The sequence below is a fragment of the Gymnoscopelus braueri genome (assembly GCF_963280865.1).
Source record: "Gymnoscopelus braueri genome assembly, chromosome: 9".
Taxonomy (NCBI): Eukaryota; Metazoa; Chordata; class Actinopteri; order Myctophiformes; family Myctophidae; genus Gymnoscopelus; species Gymnoscopelus braueri.
In genome coordinates, this window is record NC_137610.1 from 16,321,805 (window position 1) to 16,334,233 (window position 12,429).

Below are 12,429 nucleotides of genomic sequence, written 5' to 3' on the forward strand. Positions count from 1 at the left end.
GAGTGTGTTGTCTATACATTTTTAAATCAATATCGAAAGACATATATACATAGAAACAAACTTGTATGAAAAAACATACAGTGCAATGGTTGGTAATAGTACATCCACCTATATACATATGGGAGAAATCATGTGTTTAAAATATAAAGCAATCCATAGGGCCAAAGAAACAACTACATACAAACATTATCATAAATAATACCACAACATTTAGTGAAATGAAGTGTGACGTTTGCTGTTGTGTTCCATGAGCCCTCAAAGGAAATGATCCCATTGTTGTTTGTTGTGCTGCAAGAGACAATATTCTTACTTTAAGAGAGCCTGTATCATTGACCTGCATCATCCAGAAATATTTGTCTGACATATTTGAAATTTCACTCTTATTTCTACAGAGTAAAAAGATGTGTAAAGACGTTTAAAATCACAGAATCCTTTATACCTACATTTGGACATGTTTTGAAGTGTAAAACATGCAAGCTCACCTTCCAAAGAGGTCATTACAGCAATCATTAATGTTCACATCTGTGGCATTAAAAACAGATGTGTTGAACGCCTCCAAGCAGTCCAGTGGAGGAACAAAGAGGATTCCTGAGAAACAAATTCACAAACCCAGAGTTATGCCTAATTAAGGGGGCACGTCCACCGAGTAATCGTCTTTCGGCATGGCGAGAGAGTATGTTTTGCACCCTGTCAGTCCGTCTGTGTGTCCGTCCGTCCGTCCGTGTGTCCTGTCCGTCCGTTACCAGCTAATCTCCGGCACCGTTGGCCCGGTCACTGCGAAACTGTGCACACGCACTCCCTCGATACCAATTCAGAACCACTGCCCCAAATCTTTCACATGGGGCTATTATAGCGCCACCAGGAGGCAGATTTGTGCAAAACCCATTTTTGGGCGGTGTAGCCGCCCCTATAAGTGGGGTTGGGACACCTCATTAGTATTAGTTTCCTGCACTGTGATTGGCCCACTTGGCCCACTTTCCTGTACTGTGATTGGCTGACTCTATTGGCTGACTCTATTCAACACTGTGATTGGCTAGCGAGACACATAATGACATTAATAACTAATAGAAAAATAAATAGGATTATGCACTTCCAAAAATCCATTTTTTTGGAAGTGAGCTTCCATCACTATGATGACCACTGTGATGACCACACCGCCCACTTCACACTGGGTGTGACTTTTTTATATTACTCTATTACATGTGATCAACCCAGATCTGATTTGCCAGATTCCATCCTCATTGGCTAAGGTTGGCTTCCAAAGTTTGCAGGATTGGTCTGTTTTGAACAAAATACCTCAAATGATGAACGCAGCTTGCGATTTCCGTGAAATGTCACACGCACATTCTCACTAGGCCGAGGAAGAAATGCCACCCTTTTCACATTGGCCTGTTATAGCTCCACCAGCAGGTCTAATTTAGCAAAACAATTTTTTGGAACAAAATGCCTCAAATCATGAACGCAGTGTCCGATTGCCGTGAAAGGCCTAAGAAGAAATGCCACCCTTTTCATATTGGCCTATTATAGCGCCACCAGGAGGCCACAATAACGTACCTGACCTGGCGGAGACCTGTGCTCCGAGGAGCACTTTTTCTAGTTTATTGTATACTTGATTGCATGCCGAAAATAGCCGATCAACAAGCTTGTATCGTGTCACGGATCCGACGTGTTGTGAGCTTGTAGTTCTGCTATTTCCGATGCGTGACACCATCGTACAACAAAGTATAAATCATGATTACAGTGCAGAGACAGGGCAAAGGCGCCATATAAATCAGTTCAGTAGTAGATTTGAGATTCAGAAATGTAATTCAGTATGTATGGTGCTCACCTGCAACACAAGCATTGATAAGAGATACACAGGTGCCAGTGAACAGGGCTCTCAACACTATAGATGCAATATCACTTCTTCTGGACGGACATATAGAGGCTATGATAGAGGAGGAAGTAGGCATTAGTCAAATCTCATTCTCCAAATACATTATGCATCACTTCCTTGTCATTTCATAGTCTACACAGTAAATGCAGGCATCATGTGACAAGGGGAAAGAGAACCGGCCAGTATAGTACTCACATAGGCCTCCAATCATAATACCGATTGAGCTGAAGTTGGCAAACCCACAAAGAGCATAGGTGCAGATAATCTCAGAGCGCACCTGCAACAGGCAATACCAACATTGTGTCAAGGTTTTCATTTCAGTTACTGTACATGTTTAATCACTAACCAACACCCCCCCAACAAAATAGCTAATCTACAAGCTCACAACATATAGCATTACAACACAAAGTGAGCTTGTAGATCTGCTATTTTCAAAGGATTTTTGGTTATTATGCTTTAATATTTCTGAAAATGTCTGCCTATAATGACATGCCCAAAATAGGGGTGCCGCGGTTAAAGTGCTTAAGGACAGCAAAGGTGTGCGCGAACAGCAATCTTCAAACAAGTTCTCAGCACTTTCACTCACAGAAATCGTCTCCCCAATTCCCTGCAGCCTATTGGTCTGCAGTTCAGACAGTTTCTCATAAGCCAGGAACTCGTTCAGGAACAGCTTGGTGCCAATTAGCTCTGCCACAGTGAAAGACTCTTCGTATGGTATTCCCATTATGAAGGCCACAGGCATAAACACATAGGAGCAAATCATCTGCAGCCACAAAGAGTTGGTACATGATGTAGACATTACTACAGTAGATTCACTTAACTACATTTAATGTACACCTGCAGTCAAATAAAGTATATGGTACAGTCCAACCTTATCATAATAGCACATCATGTAAATAATATTAGGTTCACTTGTTAATTTTACAGTAATTTACACCAACAGTAACATTAATCACAATTACAGCGCAACATAACCTCATCAAAACATCACATTTCAGTCTTCAGTGCACCTAAAAGGAAGTATGTCGGCATACCTCAAATGAGATTTCAGGATATCCCACCATACCACCAAGCCATCTCAAAGCTGCATTGATGAACTCCAAGATGGCAAGAAAAGCTATCAAGTTTGCTGCTATGTTAGCAACCAGCCCTATTGATGCAGACGCTCCACTACTAGCAGCCTCCAGAACGTTCCGTTCCTCACTGAAATGAAAACAAAACAATACAAAACAAAACAGGTCATGAAACAGAATGAATCAGAATGAGAAAGTATTAAGAGAAAACTTTATACACACCCACAAGCCACTTTAATTTCTTTTTCTGACTTAAACTTGGACTCCTCTGTCTCAGGGTAAGACAGTTTGGCAATGGCCAAGGCACAGGGAGCAGCCATCACAGATGCAGATATCAGAGAGGATGCATCAATCTGCAACGTGTGAATAAAGTTGATGCACACTCAGAGTGGAGTCATGATGATTAATCAAAGAGTTATGAAGCCTAATTCATACTTCTTCCTAAGACCGAAAAGAGGTGAGCGGCACGCTCACCTTTTTTCGGTTGAAATTCAGTTGTTTGCGGTGTGTGACATAGTCGTACAATGAAGTTTAAATTAGCCAGTTGTCAAACAATGAACATCTGTGATATCTGACATGCTATGTGATATATCTTGAAATTATATATAACACAATGGCATGAATGACCAAAAATAAAAACATTTGAAAACCCTTCAAGTTCAAGACAAATGCACAGCTACTGTACTTATAGTTCTACTCCATCATTATTTATGTCCCTTTCTTTAACTAGCATCTTTCTGAGGTACTGTAGCAACTACATTGTCACTCCAATATGATATAACCCTCTGCGGAGGGAAATATCATATTGAAGTGATCCAATCGTAACCTTCGGTCATCACATTAATAAACGTATCTTTACAATTTCATGTTTTGTGTGTGTGTGTGTGTGTGTGTGTGTGTGTGTGTGTGTGTGTGTGTGTGTGTGTGTGTGTGTGTGTGTGTGTGTGTGTGTGATGTAAGCCTACTTGTGATAAGCAAGCACAAGGAAGGTCAACTCACCCCAAATGAGATAAATGCCCCCATAACACTGCCTGCAATGGTGGCAAACCCACCAACCATAACAGCGTGGATTTCAGATTTGGTCATGTCCATCAGGTATGGTTTGATGAGCAGAGGAGCCTCAGTCTAATGGACAGAGAGACATGTATCCAAATGTACATGAGTTAGTGGTGGATTTTTGCAATAATATGGGCACAACAACACTAAATTGTATCAACCTAACCTACTTAACTTAATTCACTGGTGAAACCCATACTCATTCAACTCAAATACAAGCTACTAGTGGACTACTCTTCAAATTAAGATACAAAATTTTACAAAATGTGATTGCCATTTGCTGTCAGGACCCCTGTGCTTTGGAATGCCCTGCCTGAGAAGCTCAGGCTGACAAATTCAGTATTATCTTTTGAATGACCAAAAAGACATTTTGAGAAATGTATACGCATACACTTTTACTATTTTTGTTATTGATTGATCAATTGAGTTATTGATTTCATATTTTCTTTCTGCCTACTGCGTGTGGTTTTTCTACTTTAGTTCTAATTTAAAATAAATTATATTCTATATTTTACTATGTATGTTTTGTTTCATGCAACATTATTTATTTGTGATTTCTATTAGGATTATTGGTATATTTTGTATTTATTTATTAAAAAGTGCAATACAAGACTGTTATACTTCATGTCTAATCTAGTCCAGAATACCTGTCCAACAAATATGTTGCCAGCGACACTCAAGGTCTCAGTGGGGGAGGTTCCCATCGTTATCTCCATAACCCATGAGATCTGTGTGGACAGAAACATGTGGCTTAACAGCACACCTGCACCAAAAGACATAATGACATATAAACTGTATAAAAACAAAAACATGTCCATGAGGAATCCATTTTCTTTTATATATATATGAGAAAATACTTCATGGACCATTTATATTTGTACAATCAGAGGGAGCACAGGAAATATCCTTCAGGTAGTTTTAATTTATCAGCACATGCATATAAGATTTATGTTGTTAAAATGTTTCAAAAATATTCATAAAAATTTCAAGATCTTTTGAAAATGGCACATGTACAAGCTCACAACGTGTCGCAATGCAAAGTGCTGTGAGCTTGTAGATTGATAGCCGATGTATATAGGTTTTTAAAGTGGTTACTATATTAACAACTTTAGCTGGAGCCCCCTCAAAGGACCCCTGGGGGTCCCCGTACCCCACTTTGTGAACCATTGCTGTAAAGATTAGTGACTAAGACATTTCCGTGAGAGTTAGGTTAAAGGTGTTTACAGTTAGTGATGTGATGCAATACCCTGAAGAAGGCAGTTTACATCTGCATGGCGAAACGTTGGTTGTTTTTATTCTCTGCGTCCATAATAAACTTTGGCACTTGGCCTATAAAGTGTGCTCGGTCACTTTGATGTCTCTAGAAGACTAGACACTTGGAACAGTACCTTCACAATGAGCCACTGCATTATCCCAAGATAGTACAGGACTGACATCACACTGCTGAAGAACACAACGATAGGCAACGCCTGAGGGAGCAACCAAATGGGAGTTACAAATGGTTATATTAACTGTGTGGATTTTAAACACTTACGCACAATATACTTTGTCGTACGACAAACAGCATCTACGAGCTTACAACTTGTTGCGAATCAATGAGTTGTGAACTTGTAGATCTGCTATTTTCACTATTTCGGGAAAGTGTTTGGGTAAAATGTATTATTATGTATTATGTGTGTGTGAAATTTGTGTGATTTATTTTGGGTGATAATGTTTTCCTATATGATTTTGGGCATGAAATGCCCAAAATAGGGAAACCAAGGTTAATGTGGTTAAGAGAGTATTTCAGACACAAAGAGCCATGCATTGCCACTGACCTGGAATGCAAAAATGCCATCGATCAGCTCATCTCCAAAAACAAACGAAGATCCAGCTTTTGTGTAGTCGAGAAATATCTGAAATCAAAATCCATAAAGAGAAATATTAGCTGCACATAATATGTGACATATCCAAGCGTGTAATGACATTAAAGTATAAATGATTTGGGACTAATGCACAGTGGAAAAGTAGATGTTGAGAGTTGAGAGAAAGTCTCCAAGTGTATCACAGAGAACATCCGCTCATGCATACTGTATGTGCCACTGATTTAACTACTACTGTACAGTTTATGTACTTAGTATATGAGGTGGGCGGGGGGGCGACATGACCGATCCACTCAGTCAAACAATAATGGCCTATGGCAGGTAAGGAATTCTTCCAACTGCATACCTGCACTTGGTTTCCAAGCCATTTGAAAGCAATGAGTCCTGGCTCTGTTCTTATGACAAAAAGCCCAATGCAAAACTGCAAGCCAAGACCCCAAAACACAGTCCTCCATGACACCTATGAAAATTCAGAACGGAAACATGATGTGTGCACAACACGCAGCATTACACAACAGACAGAGCATCCATAAATATGAAGCATTTCTTGTTAACCTTAAAGCCTAGAGAGACACAATAGATAAGGTTAATAGATATCGTTGCTGTCAGGTGGAAACCTCATAAATCCTTACTTTTCAAAATTCGAATAAAAAAATAGCAAAAATGTTAAATCTACAATCTCAAAACGTGGCGCAATGCGACACGTTTTGAGCTTGTAGATCGGCTATTTTTGCTACTTTTGTGTGACACTATAGTATGGCAAAGTTGGGCATTCATTTAGCGGGAGAAAAATCATTTTTTTAAGAGGTTTCTGACCGACAGCAATTGTATCCAAAGTCTAACAAAAACAATGTACAGATAACAGGAGAGATAGCAGCACGAGGTCACATTGTCATTTATACGTCTGGCCTGAGGAGGTTTGACACATTAAAACCCACCGCTGCCCTGTGCACTGAGAAGATGAACATAACCAGGATGAACGCACAGACACCTCCAAATGAGATGAGCTGTTGAGGACGTTTACTTGTGTCTATCACCAGCCAGGCCACCAACCCGGCCACAGCCACCAGGATAAACACCCTACAGAGCACACAGGAGACAATTATTACACAATTACAATTCAGGCATTTTGAAGATATACAGAGTGACTTACAAAAAGTGTATATGGATACATACAATAACACTATCATCTCAGCTCCTTACCATTTGAAACCTATGCATATTTAGGTCTCTATCTATATAACTATACCATATTGTATTTACTCACCATTTAATCCAGCTCAGGTTAGACTCGAAGCATCTTACTGCAGGTTTGAAACACTGGCTAATGCTTTCCCCTTTGTATTTCTTCACAAGGCTGTAGGCAGTGGACACAACTGCCACACTGGTTAAAACTACAAGGGCAACGGCCCTCTGGAAGTCCATTACACATGCTGTGACGAAGAACGCCACATAACCTGCGGCAGATAAACAAACGTGCTTGGTTACTTACAAATGAGTACAACTTAATCGGGGATGATGCCGTGAGCAATGCCTGAGCAATCATACAGAAACCTTTATATGATTTCATGTTGTTTACGTTGTTCATCCTCGTAAGCCTTGTTTCCTTGTCTTGCTTTAGTCAGTTGATACAGGTTTGTGTCAAGCTAAATAAAACCAAATGAATCCAGTAAGAGTATGAAATATGAAAACATATACTTATACTGTACCTGCTCCAAGTATGCCCAGCACAATGTGTTTGAAGGTGTTGGAGTGTGCCTTAACAAAATCCTCTGTGGCCGTAAGCGGCTTGGAAATCTTGCTGTAGTGCAGATCAAATTAGAGGTTAGTGCACTGCACACTACAAACAGTCATTGTTATATCTAAATTCTCTTTTTGATTACTTTCCCTCTGCACATTTTAAACCGTTCACTTTAATTGAAATTTCACTGCTCAGTTTTTCTGATTCAATAGACTCCACTACCTATAACGTATATTGTAGTTGTTGATTTTTTTTTACACTGGAACACATGACATCTCAACAGTATGCAATGGTATGGAATGACTTATTTTAATACACAATGCAAACTTAGAAACATTGCAGTACATAATGAACAGATGGTTCTTTTCTTTTTTTTGCACTATAATGCATACAAGTACTACTGTCACAGATTTGTGCGGCACTCATTGCTCATTTCATTTACACAATACAATCCAAAAGAAAAAATTGTGACAAACCTCATGTATGATGCCATTCTGTTGCGAGTTTCCTCCTCTTTGATACTGCTAATACCAGAGATATCATCTCCCTGAGAAAAAATAAATGGCAATTATATTCAAACAATCACAATGTACCATGTTCTTTGAAAATGACTGGTAATAAATACCTGTATTTCAAAAGCCAGATTGTCCACACCATTTCCATTGGCATCGGTCACAGCTTTGAGCTCGGTACCGTTGGCTTCTGCTGAAAAACAGTCAATGAGTCAGTGTTTACTAATACCTACAAGCCTTTGGAAAGTGACCATTTCAGCTAGACCATATTCCACAACTTGGAATACCAAGCGAGTAAGAAGTTGTGTTTGTATTTCCTCAGTGAGATAAAAACCCTGCAAAATAATTCCACACCGTCCTTGAGTATATCTTGTGAAGAAAGGTACACAGAAACAATAAACAAGTTCAAAACTATAACAGAAGCAGAGTGTTTAGAAAATCAGAGCTAATAGCTTACTCATTGTGCGTCTTCTTACCCAGCAGCAAAAATGCTGTGTTGTAAACTTCTGTGCGGGAAAATATACTCTGCCCTCTTTGTAAGATCTTATCATTAATTAACAGACATGTTACGTTACGTACTGCACTGATCAGTTTCTTAGGAAGTACTTGACACAAGGATGTGATAATCTCTATTGATAAGGAAACATTTGATTTGAGGCAATATTTAGTTGTGACGTTCCAAAACAACAGATAGAAGTCGATTAATCATAGCTGACTTTGAGCTTTATCAAGGATTACGTGTCTAGCACACCTTGTGAGGGCAAAAAACATTGGATTCATCCTCAACAGGTTCATTGATGGGGTCTATATTATATTTATTAGTCTACTATATTAGGTAGTCAATGAACATGCCTCAGAAGATTGTTGTGTAAACACTAAACAGAGTCATAATGCTAATGACAGCTGCTAGTGTGCAGCCAGTTTTCCACTACTAATCAGTTGACTAAAAAGTGCTATTTACTTTGTGTACACAAGATGACAGGATTGTGCAAAATGAATTCTATAATTAATCACATTGACTGGACAATTTCATACATTTTGTTAGTTGAGACACAACTTCACTAAATCATTACCCAAGTATTGATTAAACAGAGGCATAATATAGTTTGCCAACCGACCCTATCAGCTCATTGGGCCGCACTGGCCTAAAGGTTAGAGGAGTGCGCTTGCTGCCGGAAGGTTCCTGGTTCGATTCCCTGGACTGGGTCAGCTCAACCACCATTGTTAAGTTTGCTGACTGTGGTTGTGGGCCCAATCTAAAAAGACGATCATATCGTTCTACTTGCAGTGCACTTACTTTTTTTTTATTACCTTGTTATATTGTATTGTTGTGTTAGCAACATAATAAACATGTTAACTTGTAAAGCGTACTCACTAAAAGGATATTTAATTGGAAAATCTCTAATGGTTAACCCTGTGTCAGTGAAGTGACATCTTTAATTTTTAAGAACAATTTAAAAAGTTGTTCAGCTCACCAGGGAGGGAGGTAGAGGGGCTCTCTACACAGCTGGTTCTCCCTCTGAAGTCCGTTATAGTCTGTATTCCCCGCCACATAATCACGTTGCCACTGTTAAACTGGTCCTCCAGTCTGTCCTTGTTGTCCCAAATGGTCTTTCTGATGGTTCTCTGGAGCTCAGCGTGGGATTTAAAAATATATATAGTCCTTGTGCTGAAGGTTTGTACAATGCAGCGTACGTGTAGTGCTGCATTGCGCAATATTAATTATAATATTAATCATCATGACCAATTGCACTTCGTGGGAAAATTAAGTTGAAGTTGAATTTGAGGTTGAAGTTGACTGGAAGATTTCCCAATATTTGTTAGTTGACGCACAATTGGTTTTCATTCTAAATCAGTACCTAATTAAAAACAGAGCCATAGTTGACTGATTGTTATATGATATGAAGTGTGAAATTTAAGTAGTGCAGCACAATTAATCAAAATGATTTGAAAATCACAGAGGCCATTAAATGTCAAGACATGGCACCGCGATAAGCACAATGAGCAACAAAGACAAAAAATATATAAAAACATATTTTCCCACCAAAAATCATCACAAATAATTGTGATGAATAAGCTTGTTATTTTAGCAATAATCGTGCAGCTCAGAGAGGGTGTAACATTCAGAATATCATGTACCTGTGAAATATCCATGTATACCCATGTATAGTCAAATGTATTCTTTAGTAAAATGTCTTCTATATCTGTAGCTACTTTTCTTTTGAATGGATGACTATAATAGAATAGGAGGGGTGTGCCCTAGGCCTAGGGCTAGTATTTTGTTTTTCATGCAGGTTGTGTGCAGAAAAGTGCATCACATAGGGATCAATTCAGTGAACTTGTATGCCACAGTTTCAAATAATGTCTTACCATCTAGGATAAGATATTTGGTAGAGCATCAGCTAGTGTCTAATCCATTATTGTTTTTATGTTGTCCATGAAATGAATCACAACAGTATTACTCTGTAATTTCCTTTTAGAGAAGTGCATCTAATGACAGCTGTTTGTTCCACTCATTCTGGCTCAAATCGGTTTATTACACAGAAGTTCTCAGACTGCCTGACCCGGATATGGGACATGGCATTGGCCAGGAGCACATAAAACTCAACGAGGCTTCAGTCCATCTGGGATAGGATGAGAAAATATTAAGTGGGTATTCAACCGATACATTATCAGATCTTAATGACCTCAGTTATAGATTCTGCTTCATAACATTAAATTTATAAGGCCTTGGTTGACAGACCAAAATACTTTTATTTCTATGCAACTTATTGACTCACCATTCTCCAAACAATATTTTAAGAGGGTATTATTTGGATGAAATTGTGAGAGCTTGTAGATCAGCTATTTTCAAAAGATTTTTATACATTTTATTCATTTGAAAACTTGTGAAATTGGACATTTTGTATAATGAGTAGGCTACTTTCTACTTTTCATATTCTTTTACTTTTACTCAAGTACATTTTGAATTCCGGACTTGTACTTGTAACAGACTATTTCTACATGTATGTATCTGCAGTATTGATACTTTTACTTAAGTAAAACATTTTTTGTACTTTTTCCCCCACTGCTCACAAGTCTCAACACACTGTTAACACATCAACGGATTGTGAGCTTCTTGCACGTCTTCATATCATAATGTGTATGGAGTGGATTTTCAAAAAACGTACTTCTCGGAAACAGATGTTGCGTGTGTTAGTGAAGACACGCAATATGATACCATTGTATGGAAATGCATGCTCTGTAGCTGCGACGTGCTCCGGTCCGCGTGCGTCGCCAGTGTGTGACTCCCACGCACGCACTCAGTTGACACATATGGACTCAACCACTATGGACTCAACGGTTGACACCAGGTTGACACGGGGTGAACTACGACCGGAAGACATTCAACGGTCGACCAGTAGTACACGATTTGAGTCCATAGCCTGGAGGGACGTCCTCTCTGTGATTGTCTGATCTAGTTGGTTGTCAGGGCAACTGCGGCGCTGACGTAAGGCAACCTCGCCAATGAAGACATCATTCACTGTCCAGCACTGGTGGAAAAAAGTACTCAGATATTTTACTTATTAAGTAAGAGTAGCAATACCACAGTATAAAAAAGACTCTGTTACAACTAAAAGGTCTGCGTTCAAAATGTTACTTGAGAAAAAGTACAAAAGTATAGGCATCAAAATGTACTAAATATACTTAAATATACTACAGTCCCAGAAGTAAAAGCACTACATTGTTTGAAAATAGCCAATCTGCAAGATCAGTCACAACGCATCGCCATGCAATGCTGTGAGTTTGTAGATTGGCTATTTGCCTTGGAATAAAATAGGGTTAATGTTTTGTTTTGTAATATAATCATTTATATCCGCAAAGTAACTAATAGTAACTTACTATAGTAACTAAAGTTTTCAAATAATTGTAGTGGAGTAAAGTGCAACATTTGCCTCTGAGATGTAGTGGAGTAAAAGTAAAAGTATTGAAAATTGGAAACGCTCCAGTAAAGTAAAAAATACCTCAAATTGTACTTAAAACAGTACTTGAGTAAATGTACTTAGTTACTTTACACCATTGCTGTCCAAACTCGATGGTCCACACGCCTTGAATTGACTCCGTTGGACAAGAGCAACACAACCACAATAATTCGTTCAATGTGATGAATATAATTGTTCTTGCATGTTAAACAGCCAGTTGATGCAGAGTTATAGAGTTGATGTCACCGATGTTGCCTCTTCCGGTTGCCTGACAACCAACAACTAACCAATCAAAGCGCGACTAACCGTCCCTCCGGCCGATAGGATGCAGAGTTTTGGGAGAAGAA

The 12,429-nt window shown here is 38.9% G+C and overlaps 1 protein-coding gene across 1 annotated transcript; it reads right to left on the reverse strand.

Annotated features, from left to right (window-relative positions):
- Positions 1–149: 149 nt before the first annotated feature.
- slc28a1 (solute carrier family 28 member 1) lies at positions 150–9,342 on the reverse strand (the record flags this gene model as incomplete). Its single annotated transcript, XM_080438045.1, has 16 exons — positions 150–288; positions 483–588; positions 1,829–1,927; positions 2,072–2,153; positions 2,463–2,639; positions 2,911–3,079; positions 3,172–3,302; positions 3,949–4,074; positions 4,653–4,733; positions 5,394–5,474; positions 5,823–5,900; positions 6,214–6,327; positions 6,806–6,947; positions 7,135–7,324; positions 7,577–7,668; positions 9,239–9,342. The coding sequence occupies 16 exons, from the start codon at positions 9,340–9,342 to the stop codon at positions 174–176; spliced, it is 1,887 nt and encodes a 628-aa protein (XP_080294171.1). The 3' UTR covers positions 150–173.
- Positions 9,343–12,429: the final 3,087 nt, after the last annotated feature.